The sequence below is a fragment of the Beta vulgaris genome, chromosome 4, assembly GCF_026745355.1.
Source record: "Beta vulgaris subsp. vulgaris cultivar EL10 chromosome 4, EL10.2, whole genome shotgun sequence".
NCBI classification, from domain to species: Eukaryota; Viridiplantae; Streptophyta; class Magnoliopsida; order Caryophyllales; family Amaranthaceae; genus Beta; species Beta vulgaris.
In genome coordinates this window covers 58093217-58106153 of record NC_079205.1, presented here as the reverse complement: position 1 = coordinate 58106153, position 12937 = coordinate 58093217, and the positions used below count along the sequence as shown (strand labels likewise).

Below are 12937 nucleotides of genomic sequence, written 5' to 3'. Positions count from 1 at the left end.
ACCACTTCAGCCTTCCCCCACCCCGAAACCCAGCTGCAATTGATCATCTCTCACTTCTTGATCTTCAACTTTACGATGCTTTAGACAAGTAATTTCAGCGACGTCAGAAATAAGCGGACTCGCCGATTCTATTCGCCGACGACGAGTTGTTCGCGTCGACGGTTCAACCTTACTCGCAGGTTCATTTTCATCGACTTTAATTCCACAACAAACTCGAAACACAATTCAACCCCTCATAACACAATCAGACGATAAACGATTACCACCACGTAAACCCTAACCAACAAATCCAACAACACCCCCCACCGCTGAAATCCTCGGCAAAATCAACAATAGGAAAGCAACAAGCGCGTCAACAGCGCAGTTAGGAGAAGAAGAGTCAGAGGAGAGAGAAAGGCGTTCAATAGAAGTAATAATGGCGCCGAAGTAAGCGACAGGAGAGAGAGGTACTTTAAGGTCTTTAAGCTCCTGTGACATGGCGACAGGAGAGAGAGGGACTCGCCGGTTTTCGGGGGTGGGGTAGCTGGGTTTGGCGTATTTCGGGGGTGGGGTGGCTGGGTTTGGTGAATTTCGGGGGTGAGGGAGTGGAGGCGGTGGTTTTCAAGGCTGGGATTGACGGTTTCGTGGTGGGGGAGGGGGTAGTGAGGGTGGACTGGTGGTTTCATCTGGCGGGGGAGGGGGTGACGGTGTGGCAGGGGTGGCGTTTCAGTTGGTAGGGGGAGGGGAGGAAAGAGAAACAGATTTTGGGTTAGATAATTTTTTTTTACATGAGGTTAAAGGTCACATTGCGCTACCGGAAGAATTTTAAGTAAAAGCTTATATTATTTAAAAATAATCAAAAGTTTGTTTTGTTGCGAAAGAACAGGCAAAAATTTGTATTGTTCTAGTTAAAAAATCCTTGTATCAATTAATATAACATGCACGGAAGAAGTAATCCAATAAATGAAAAGGATACCCAAAACTATTTTTAGACCTCAGGATCCATTCGATATCGTTTTTTGTTTTCGATTTTTTAGAAAACTAAAAACCAAAAACTAGAAACCAGAAAAAATGATTTTCACTTTTCAGTTGTCGGTTTTAAAATCATCATATTCCCAATAAATTTGACTAACTTTTTATTTATTATAAAACATATATTGACTACCATAATACCGAACGGGCCCTCAGTTGGATTGTTCACGTTGCTCCAAATGAGTCCCTCGTTACATTATTGCCATATTTGAATATAGTCTAATCGCATACCTAAAAAATACATTTTTCACAAACCAGCAGACAGCAGTAAAACATTGCTGAAAAATCCAAACATGATTACATGTCTCTGAACATTTTGAAACAATTATGTAATATATGTAGAAGACAAAAATTGGGTAAAATTTAACTGCCATATTTATGCTATTCATCTATAATAACTCTTATTTTTTAACCATATATAAAACATTTTTTTTTACAGCAATACTTACAGCAAGGCTCCAGAGACAGAGGAGGAGTCCTCAATACAAAAACCCTCTGCTCACGGCCAAAATCCTCCACTTGACACATTTACCATTAATGCATTTAAAACACGAACTCAGCATTTTGTTATAAAGCTTCTCTCTTTCATTCTTATCCTTTACAACCAACAAACAATCGTCATTTCCTGCTTCGGCATCTATCGCGATATAATCACTTTGTTACAAAAATCCGAAGCTCAAATAAAGAATACTCTCAATCTTTTTCCAGATTTACCTTCACCTGCTTCTCCATTATTGAGAATTATCAGTAGTAGCATTTTCCTGTCTTGGAGAATCTGTATAAAATTGCGCTTGATCTCTCATATCTCTAAAAATGGAGAAAAAAGAATTCAGGCTTTCAGAAGAAGCTCCTCCAAGAATCCATAGCAACAAAGAGCTAAAGGAGTTCATATTTCCCGGGTTTTGACCAGCTTCCGGTTGGTGAACGTCATGGTCAGGGATTGGAAGAGGTTCGCTATCCACATTTTCATTTTGCCGATTTGCATCTGTTGATTGTTCTTGAAGCGCAGGAGCCTCTGCCTGCACATTAGCAGGTATTGGAACATCACCACTAGGCCTGAGCAGAGAGACCCTAGGACCTGAAGCGTCCTCCATTCTGACTGGGTCAGGATTCCTTGTATTCAACCGGGTGATGTGCAATGTAGAAGCAAGTATCGTAGAGGAGGTTATGTGGAAATCCGGGTGATGCTGCATATGTGAACGGCGATTTTGCAAAAACCTTTGTAAAGCAGGGACCTGAACAATAAAAAGGCTCAAATTAAATGTATGAGCTACAGATCAACCAATACGCAAGAGAAAACGAGACTAGTGTTTAAACCACCGGCTACTGCTTGTACAAATATGCTGCAGCACAACTGCAGGACAGCACATTTCAAAAAAGATAAGTTGCAGCCCATATACTCTAGGCTTAATCCATTATCAGTATCTAGTTTCCAGTCCAAAAAGAACAGGAAATATCTTGATATTAGGATGATTGTATTTTCTGTTATGATGTCATCTTCTGTCCGTTCCTTGCAGTTATTTTGTCATTTCCCAGGATCCAGCCGTCACTATTGCATAGTGAACTGTTCTATGGTTGGCTGGTTGCAATTTACAATCTTGAATACGGCATCACATATATGACGACATAGTGAACTGTTCTCTGGTTGCAATTTGCAAAGATCATTATGCCATCAATTTTACAAGATAATCGAAGTTCAAGCTTTAGATCTAAGCTCCAGACGGCTTTATAAGATTATTTACCTCGAATCTGTTCCAGAAATACAGGATAAGATGCAGCATAAATGCTGCAGTAGTAGATAAGGCCAGGTATGAAAAACCTGCAAGAAAGAAGAATAGATTACACAACAAAAAAATTGAAATAAGAGACTAATTTTGACATACACAGGTCATCAAAATTGGTCATACCATAAGCATACGAAAAGAAGTAGATGTGGAACACCAGGAAATAGAGTAAGAAGAAGCGTGGAAAGAACTTCATTGATATTGGAGTACGAACACTGCAAAAGCCACAAGCAGTTCATTTAAGATTTCTCGATCATTTTCTACGAGGAAAGAAAGGGAGAAGGGTTGCAATTAGAAACTTAAAAGCATCAGATTTACCTGATAAGGGTAAAAAGCTCACATAGCCAGACCAGTATCAGCACCATAAAAGCCAGCAGTTGATCATCATAAAATTCGAACAGAAAAAACAGGATGCCTATCATGATCTGTAATGCCAAATCCAATGCATCACCAGCAAATTGAAATGAAGATATTGCATTCAAAAAAATTCAAAAACACCATACTTATTGTGGTGCATTCTTACAGGCACAAAGACGAGCGATTCAATGACATGAACAAATATTAGCTGGAATGTTGGAAGTCGATGTCGAGCATGGTGTTGAAGCTGCACTGTAATCATTTGGGGAAAAAGAAGTTCAGCATTTGTTCAATGTCCGTTATACCCAAGGAACTAAGATTTAAAATCAAAGCACAATAGAGAACAAAAACCTGCAGTACATAAGAGGCATGTTGGAAACAAGTGCTAATAAAATCCTCGATATCATTCTTCCAATAGGCGAATCAATTCAATGACATGTAGATATAACAAACAGAAACAAATTTGGATATTGACAACAAGCAATATAATCATATTTGTATAGGCATCACACTCAACATAGACCAAAGCTAAAGTTTCAAAACTTTTTCATTCTCATTATTTTCACCAAAGAATGTAACAAATGAGATTTTCTCTGTTTTACAAACTTCCCATAAATTTAGTTTTAAAATGTTAAAATTAATATAATTAGATTAACTTTTTCTTGATTTCCCCTAAAATTAATTTAGAATCTTTTGGTCTACCCTAAGATTATTTTCTGCTTCCACCCCTTTAGGAGGGGGAGGGGGGTCTCTATAGAGAGAGCATCTTTGCCAGACAATTCGAATACAAACTTTTTCTCTTGCCTTTCAATGTTGTGTCTTCAACACCATGTTATATGGACTCCCATACAAGGCAGGATAGTACACATCTGAGCATTAGATCAACCCATCATGGTCCAAGGTCCCTTTCCCACTATTAACCATTTATTCCTCCTTTACTCTCTTTATTTCTTACGTCATTCATCCCCAAAAGCTCCAAGTTTGTTTTTTATAGCTCTTGTTATCAATACTGCCTACCATTAGCGACCTGATAGTTCTATACTTAAAAGGCCATCTTCTCCTCATAGTTAGCACGGATACGGATACGGAAACGGGTACGGATACGGGTACGGGGACGGAAAACGGCAAAATCAAAATTTTAAAAAACGGGTACGGCTAGGATTCGGTATATATATTAAAAAAAATATTTTTCAATCATCTGAATATTAAATAATAATATTTCTTATTTATGAAGTGCATTGATAAGTTTTCATCTTCTTCCAAAAAAATATCATTATTGAAAGAGTTGAAAGTCAAAAGATTAAATAAAGAAAAAGTGAAGAAATCAAGAAAAATTTCAACAGTCACTTGACAGTTTTCATCTTCGTGGGTTTACACTTTACAACATAAACATAAATGACTAAAATGAGTTGTAAGAAAAAAAGTCACAGCTGTACTCCACTAACTCCACTATTTCAGTCTCCAACAGTACACTTTAATAATTTTTTTAAAAGAAAAGAGAAGGGAGGTATCAGGTATCAAAAGAAAAAATCGACATTTCTATTTTCTACCGCAAGAAAGGACTTTAATTCATGCGAGAATTATCTAGTGGCTGCGACGAAGGAGTTGCCGGAGGTGGCGGCCGGCGTCGGTGGGCGACTATGTGTTGCTGCGACGAACTTCAGTCTATAGTCTCTTCTATGTTCAGGTGAGAGAGTTTGAAAATTTTAAGAAAACCTTACATCTGATTTTTTTCATATTCTATTAAAACTAACTGGGTACGTTTCTATTTCTCTAAATCCGTCCCCACCACGTACCTAGTTTAAGCCCATCCTTACCCAATCCAAACCCACGTACCCATCCATCGCAGTTCGTTTTGGGGACGAATCCACGGCGAATCCGTCCCGTACCCGTCCCCGGTACGGGATTCGGCGTCCGGGAGGAGTACCCGTGCTTCATAGCTCAAGACTTCAACTACGTCAGCCATGGTAAATCCATGCTGCCTCCGCTAACCCACAATCTATATCAAGTACTACTCTCTTTTTTCCATGATCTATCAATGCCGTATCAGTCTTGAAACCAATTGATGTGGTCACATCCAGAACCCCACCAGCCCCCAGCTCCCCAAAAAAAAAAAACTGGTTTTTTTGGAAGCAGTATCAGATATAAAATTTAGTCTGTTGTATAGACAAGAATAAGAAGAAAGTAATTTGTGTACACATAACAAAGATTTGATATGAAAAAGATCTCAGATAGCTCATATGCTATAATGCTAATAGTTGACATATACATTATGCTGAAAAAATTTAGACCTGAAAGCAAAGAAACCTGTAAATTTGAGCATTCGAGTTTGGGTCTCTCTCAATGTAAATGAAACTGACATCGTCGTCGTAAAGAAAACAAAAAGTGACATCATAAGCACTCCGCACTTAGTCACCAAATAATCTGCATTTAAACAAGGGGAAAGCATGTCAACCATCAGACAATCAGTAGAAGAGAGCCTATAATCATGAGAAGCCAAGTCCACAAACATATTAACAGACAGTCAGCGTAATAAATATAACAGAAATGTCAAAAATTATTAAGGTCGAAGCAGGAGACAGAATCAAGAACAGGCTTAAGTATCACAAAACACAAACATGAATATATATGGTGTCAGACAAACCTCCAAATGTAGCAGAAGTTTTTGATGGTTCATGGGCATAACTGAGGTTGTAAAACTCTCTTGTCTGATAGTTATATAGGTAACCTGCAGAGAGATTTACCATGTAAGGATCTTGTCCTAGAATAAACTACAAACTATCAAAGATGCTGTCTGCCAGTTTATATGTTGAGCAACGTTCGGGTCATTGCTTTTATCCCATCCCCCCAAGGGATGAAGTTATTATCTTAGCTAGTTAATTACCAGTTCAAAAATTGATTGCTTACTTATTGATGGGCATAGAAGTGCAAATAATTTTACCTACATATGACACAATCCTGAAATCAACCTAGTAGCATGTCCATCATCGAGTATAGAGGTGCAGATGTCGACAGCAATATTATAACTAGTCAAATACTACTAGAGGCCAAAGCGTGCCTCAAAGATATCCACAGCTAAAAGCATACTACAATTGACAAACACAAGTAGTGGACTAGAAGTGAATACAGAAAGCAGCAATCATCATTTGTTAATACTGTGGGGAAGCAACAATAGCATTAATACGGGTGATACAGATAAACTAGGAACATTGTAGCATAAGAGTTAACAGAATCAAGAAGAGACATCATATATGTTAGGGACAAAAATACTTATTTCCTTGGAGTAGAGAATGATATTATCGTTTCCAGAACAAAAATAACAATTCCTATAGCAAACTATTCTACAAAATCCGTGAACAATCCTCTACTAGTAATTAATCTCCAGATCTGGTTGAAACAGTTCCAACATTATATTTAAAAACCACAAATACAAACTGAACTATACTGTGAGGGGTACCTTGTCCAGGAGAATCAAGCAAACTATTCATCAGAATAGTGTCATATCCCACAACTCTATTTATGAGAATTTCTTGCCACCTGAAAAAGCAGGATGTATTAAAGCTAGGTGAGCACACTATAGCACTATACCAGTAGCTATATATCGATCTCAAGTGCATGATCAAGGTGGTGACGGAGAAAAAAAACTCAGCTTATAACAAAGGGCTACAGTTAAGATGCATTATCTCCATGTAATAGAGGAAATGGAAGTATATTTTGTCTGGTACATTAAATAATATGCTGCCTAGTGCCTACTAGTCTCAACATACAATGATGCTGCCTACTAGTCTCAACATACAATGATGCTGCCTACTAGTCTCAAACTCTCAACTAATTAGTGGTAAATCAGGCCTTAGCACTTGATGGGAAGAGATATTAGGTACAGTAACAAGTAATAGGTGAGGAGAACTAGAGGCACAGCAATTTATAATTATGATAAGGAAAACAAAAAATGGTATTCACCTGTTACCAAAGCAAGGGTGCCGTGCTGATATGCTAATATTAGCTGTCCGAATGTTATGGCGAGCCTTAGCTTCTTCAGGAAGCAAGAAGAATCCCTATAACATGACACAGCAAAGATTAGCAGCGAAATAGGTACCACAACTGTACTCCCCTGATTTTCTGCAGACAGAAAAACAGGTAACAGATTAGAGTCTTAGACTGAGAAGTGACATATAACTCACCTTTTCCATAGTGTAGAGATAAGTTGGTTCAAATGCTTTAATTTTTTCCTCAAGCCACTGCACTGAGAAGACTAGAGAAACTTAAAAAGTAACAAAAAGGAACTATCCAATATCAATTAAAGTCGAATGACTAAATCAAGCCTATAATATGTATACATCTTAAACTTGAATTATAGATGAATTCAACTGGAGAGATATCAATCTACCTGCAATTAAGTTGAGCCTATCCAGGTGCAAAATACGGATCCACTTTGGACTATCAAGATTCAGGTGAATACCTGCAATGTTCTGTACTTAAAAGTCCAATTCAGCAACATAACAACCAGAAAAAGGACTTTGGTAGAACAAAAAGGTATTCGACTGAAATAACTAAAATCGGATCAAAACCCCAAATAACTGAAGAAAATAAAAGTCCACATATTTCCAGAAGACTTGACCTCTTTACAGAATAAGCCGTTAAGCAAGTAACTATGTGAATAGCACTGACGGATATATAATTATTAGATATTACAGGATTCTAAAACTCAACAACATTAGGCCAAAAGCAATCCAATGTGGAGCACAATGTTCCAATTTTCCACACATATTATGCTGATAAAACTTAGAATAATTAGTAACTAATTATTTGAAACTTTTAATAGCTGAAAGATAGTGAGACTAACAGATTGACAAACAGTAAATCAACAGATTATGATGCAAACATTTACTTTTTCTGATATTAGACAAATTCTTAGTTTCTTACTGATTACCCCAGAAAACTCAAGGAGTTGGTGACAGGTGGGGCATGTATAGAAAGCAGATATCTCAAAAGGTCCAAGGATATAGAAACACTCAGGAGTGAGGACTACAATTTGACAAATCTTATACTCCTATCTATTGACAAGAATATAATGCATATGGAGCAAACCAAGCAATAGATACATAATTAGAATCACCCACACTCTGTGTCAAAAAGGAAAAAGCCATATTCCCCTAGAAATTTATCCCCAATGTCAATATCTTATACAACAGCCGCAACTAATTCTTACAGAACTCTCTGCTAGCTGTCATATCTTATATTACAAAGGTGAATGTAAGTTTCATGTAGATCGACACGCCATCAAAAACAAACAGCATGAGAAGTTAATTTAGTTTAGGCTCTGTTTTCTTCAACTTATTTTTACTTATTTTAGACAGAATATGTTAAAGATAAAATCTAATAAGTTTCAATAAGTTCTAACACATCACAAAATAAGCTTTAATAGGTTCCAGTAAGTTAAGATAAGTTCAGCTAACTTTAAATCAGTTCATATATATTAATAAGCTGAATAGAGCACACCCTTAGTGTTCCAACTTATCAAATATGATTCATCTACAAGTAAATGATATATGCAATCTGTCACAACTCACGAGTCTTGATAACCATCATATAGAGCTTTAAAGACATTAATCAGTAGACATATTAGACATATACTTAAAAAAAAAAAAGGCTAGAGACATTCCCAGGAAGCAACTGCAGGATAACTTCAGTGACAGACCACTAACATGAAAAGTAATAGATTGGACCAGCGAAATCCACCAAACACATACCCAAAGAGTTCCCAAACAACGCGTTCCATGTTTCCAAATAAATGATAGACGTCTGTGCCACTTTCTGAAGAACTGCAAGATGAGTGCTCTTACAGACTGTTTTGAGAACATGGAAAAAGTTTCATATGGCTCCTCTCTTTCAACATTAACATCATGAGAAGATAACTTTGACCCCTTCCCATCACCACTTGTTTCTGAAAGTGTTTCCAAGTACTCATCAGAACTTTTCCAAAACTTGTAGTTCGATTTTCCCCTCCTCGTACCAGAAGTAATCCAGCTGAACCAATATTTAACAGCGAACAAGTTTAACTCGTCCACATAAGAATCTGGTTCTCTGGGTTTATCAATTGCAGTTCGCTCAGAAGAGATATCTTCAAAATTAGGCTCAGAAGCATTTTGTCTTAACAGGCCAATACCAGTTATCTGCATTACACGAGTTATCAGCAACTCTTTAAACTGAAAACCCAAACAGGCAGCTCTAACATATACCCTAACTAGACACATTTTTTCTTCAGATACATACATACACGAGGAGAGCAGAATCACTACCTTGGTGTACGGTGTACAACGGCATAAACAAAAATAATAAAAAAAAGACGCCTACAATCAAAAGCAAAAAAATAAAAAAAATAACTTTTAAAAAGACAAAAAGTTGGATAGCAAAGTCGTAGAAAACACACTAGGAGACAAAAAAAATCAGTTTATTCTTTACCTTGATGTAAATAAGTTGCGCATTTGATGTTTGCACTCCTGAGAGCTCACTGGAACAGCCTGGCTGCATTATATTAAATTGAATGTCACTAACATACAAGACCAAAAAAAGTGGATCTCAATTCTTGACCACAGTAATCCATAACACAAACCCCATTTCCCAAACAGTAACAATAACAACAAAAACGAAGAAGTTGATATCTGATGTCTCGTAATAGAGAACAAAATATTTAGCAATGAGAACGTGCTACCATCATACAGATTGTTGCAAGCAGCAAACATCCGAATGATACTTTGATGCAACAGCCCAACACATTCTGGTGTAGCCATTTCTACTTCGAACACATTATCTAAAAGCCATTCTACTGCAAACAGATTATCAAAGGCATATAATATTACCTAAATTCGGTACTTACAAATATAGCGGAAAGAGAAATTAAAAAAGAAAGGGTAGCTAAGCACTTCGCCACATTTTCATTTCAAACAATCACAAAAGACTACCTTGTACCTTATCACCTTAACTCTCAAATATTATGCACTTTAACTCATTTCTACTTTCCACACTTCATAAATTTGAGTTCAGACCTCGAATTTTATCCTTGATCGAAAACTTCAACAAAAGACTACCTCGCAAATTTATCAATTTCAATCCATTCCAATATAACTAGAGCACATGAAAGCAAGAGAAAAACTCAATCCCATCATTAGAAAGGTGAAAATGCATCCGGCTACAGTCAAAATTCTTCATTCTTTCTAATCCTTCCTCCCCCTCCCCGCCCCCGGTGCTCTTCTTTCCCTTCTTCAGGCTGACATCAATTACAGTCGCATTCGCGAACAATCAAAGCCTCAAATCAATTCAATTTCTAGCAAAACAATCATTGAATCTCATAAAACTACTTCCAAATTCCTACTCAGAATTAATAATCCAACAACAAGAACATAGTTCACATACTTAAATACCGAAAATAAAGAAATTAAAAAAGTGGAGGTGAAGAATTTCAAAATTACAAACAGTCGCATTCGCGAACAATCAAAGCCTCAAATCAATTCAATTTCTAGCAAAACAATCATTGAATCTCATAAAACTACTTCCAAATTCCTACTCAGAATTAATAATCCAACAACAAGAACATAGTTCACATACTTAAATACCGAAAATAAAGAAATTAAAAAAGTGGAGGTGAAGAATTTCAAAATTACAAACCTGCTGAACATAATTGGCGTGCATAACAACAAGAATTGCGAACAAAGTAATAGCGGTGAAGAGATAAAAGTACTCAAGAGTAGCTCGAACTCTAGGAGTCACCATTTGTGAAAACCTCTCCTGAACCCTAATAAATGTTTGTTCAGGATCCATTTTTCTACAATAATTATCGAAATTTCTCCCTCTTTCGATCTTTTTCCCCCCAAAATTATCGCTGATTATCGCGAATTTCGAGCTAGGGTTTGAAGTAACACGACGATCGTTGCCTTAAATTCATGAAATTCGAAATTAGGAATTACGATCACAATAATTAGAGAGAGAAAGATGTTAAGATGTTGAGGAGGAAAAAATGGGAGAGAATCAAGGAATTTCAATGCAACTGTAGCTGTATGTTTTCTGTATGTTGTAGAGAGAAGATAGAGAGAGAGAGAAAAGTTAGAATGTTGATTGCGTGGCGGGTAAGACCACGAATTACACGAGATTAATTTTTGTTTTTTGTTTTTTGTTTGAAAAATATTTAAATCTTTTTTTTTTTTTTTGTAATCCTCCTAATAATTTTAATTTTATAGTGTTCTAGACTTCTAGTAAGTAGACGTTGGATGAAGCCTCCTCTCTCCTCCTTTTTCTCTCTTCTCTCTCCTCTCCCACAAAACCCTAATTTTCAATCTAGGGGCTACCACCACCCTTTTGGGCGGTGGTAAGCCCCTTTTCTGGTTTTATTACTAGCTTTTTACGTTTATGTTTCCAATAAATCTTAGTCTCTCTCTAATGGAGAGTTTTTCTACCCATATATTGGGTTATGTCTACCCATATATTGGGTTTTATCTCTCTCCATGTGAGAGTTTAGAGAATTTATTTTTGGGTTTTTCTGTATTTCAAGATGTTGATTTGTTGATCAAAATTGTCAAGACTTCGTTTACAATCACTTGAATTGAATCCGATTCTACTTCAAAACTACAAAAGATCGATGAACCCCCTTGCAGAAGGCTGCATCAGACAGCGATGTGAAAGACAAGGGTTTTCAGAAGTGTTAGATCTACTCAACGATCGTGGTTTTATCATATTAGAATTGTATTTATTTCATTTGATATGTATTTGTTTAGTATTGACTTTTATTGTAGATGTCGTATGACTTTGAATCAATGAATTAATGTTACTTTCAAAAAAAAAAAAAAAAAAGTAGACGTTGGATGTAATGTAAGATTCCTTTTCCCAGGGTAGTAGTTAAAAATTCTATAATAATGGACATATTTAGTGCACCAACGTTTTTAAAATTAAGAATTATTTGGTCAAATTGGGAATTTGATTGGTTGAAGAAAAGGAATCATTGTGGATCTAAAAAATTTGTAGAAAAACGGACTATATTATACAAAAATTGACTATATTAAGAAAAAACTAATTTTATCGGATAATTGGTTTTATCCTACAAAAAGTGATTATATCATATAAAATTGAGTATATCAGATGGAAAACTTATTATATATCAAATAAAACTGACCATGTCATACGATATCATGTGCACAATAAGTTATTGTGGATCGAGTCCATTCAAGTTTTTATAATTTTTGAGTCTAACTATAATTAATTTTAGATTTTTATGTCTTTTTTCTCAAAGCTGTAAATGATGCACACGATTGTCACATGAGTATTGTGCACATAGGTTAAAACTGACGTGTAAAGGAAAATAAAGTACGATAAAAGGAACATTAACTCAAATCAAATAACGCCTTTAATTTTTAATAATTAGACTTAATTATGATGTTCTTTTTTAACTTCTTCAAAATGTTCATTCCGATACAAGGTTATGTTAAACTAATGTCTTTCTCAACTATTTTATATGTTTTCTATAGTTTTACCACTTGTTCTATTTAAATGTTTGCTAGCATACAATTCCGACCATTATTATTAAAAAATTAAGTTGCTATTTTTAAAATTTATATTGAGTTGAATCCAACCATATTTCACACGATAATGTTATTTCTTATGTAAATGATGCAAGATGGTCAAAGTAAATTTTGTGAACACTGTCTGAAAGTCATAATATAACTCAAAAACAAAGGAAATATTATTTTTATTGGAGTAAAATATGGCAAATGGCTATCTTAGCATTGTTAATAAAA

General features: G+C 35.9%; 1 protein-coding gene across 2 annotated transcripts; it reads right to left on the bottom strand.

Moving 5' to 3' along the window:
• Positions 1-1401: 1401 nt before the first annotated feature.
• LOC104890491 (hypothetical protein) lies at positions 1402-11405 on the bottom strand. 2 transcript variants are annotated; one of them, XM_010676000.4, is made up of 14 exons: positions 10818-11405; positions 9615-9677; positions 8903-9325; positions 7540-7621; positions 7334-7404; positions 7113-7207; positions 6610-6689; positions 5797-5880; positions 5460-5576; positions 3319-3404; positions 3114-3220; positions 2919-3010; positions 2754-2830; positions 1402-2246 (listed from the first exon to the last, which is right to left on the bottom strand). In XM_010676000.4, the coding sequence occupies exons 1-14, from the start codon at positions 10968-10970 to the stop codon at positions 1743-1745; spliced, it is 2034 nt and encodes a 677-aa protein (XP_010674302.1). In that variant the 5' UTR covers positions 10971-11405; the 3' UTR covers positions 1402-1742. The 2 variants fall into 2 exon arrangements, with proteins under 2 accessions (XP_010674302.1, XP_010674303.1); XM_010676001.4 differs by having other exon boundaries at positions 7334-7395; positions 10818-11403.
• Positions 11406-12937: the final 1532 nt, after the last annotated feature.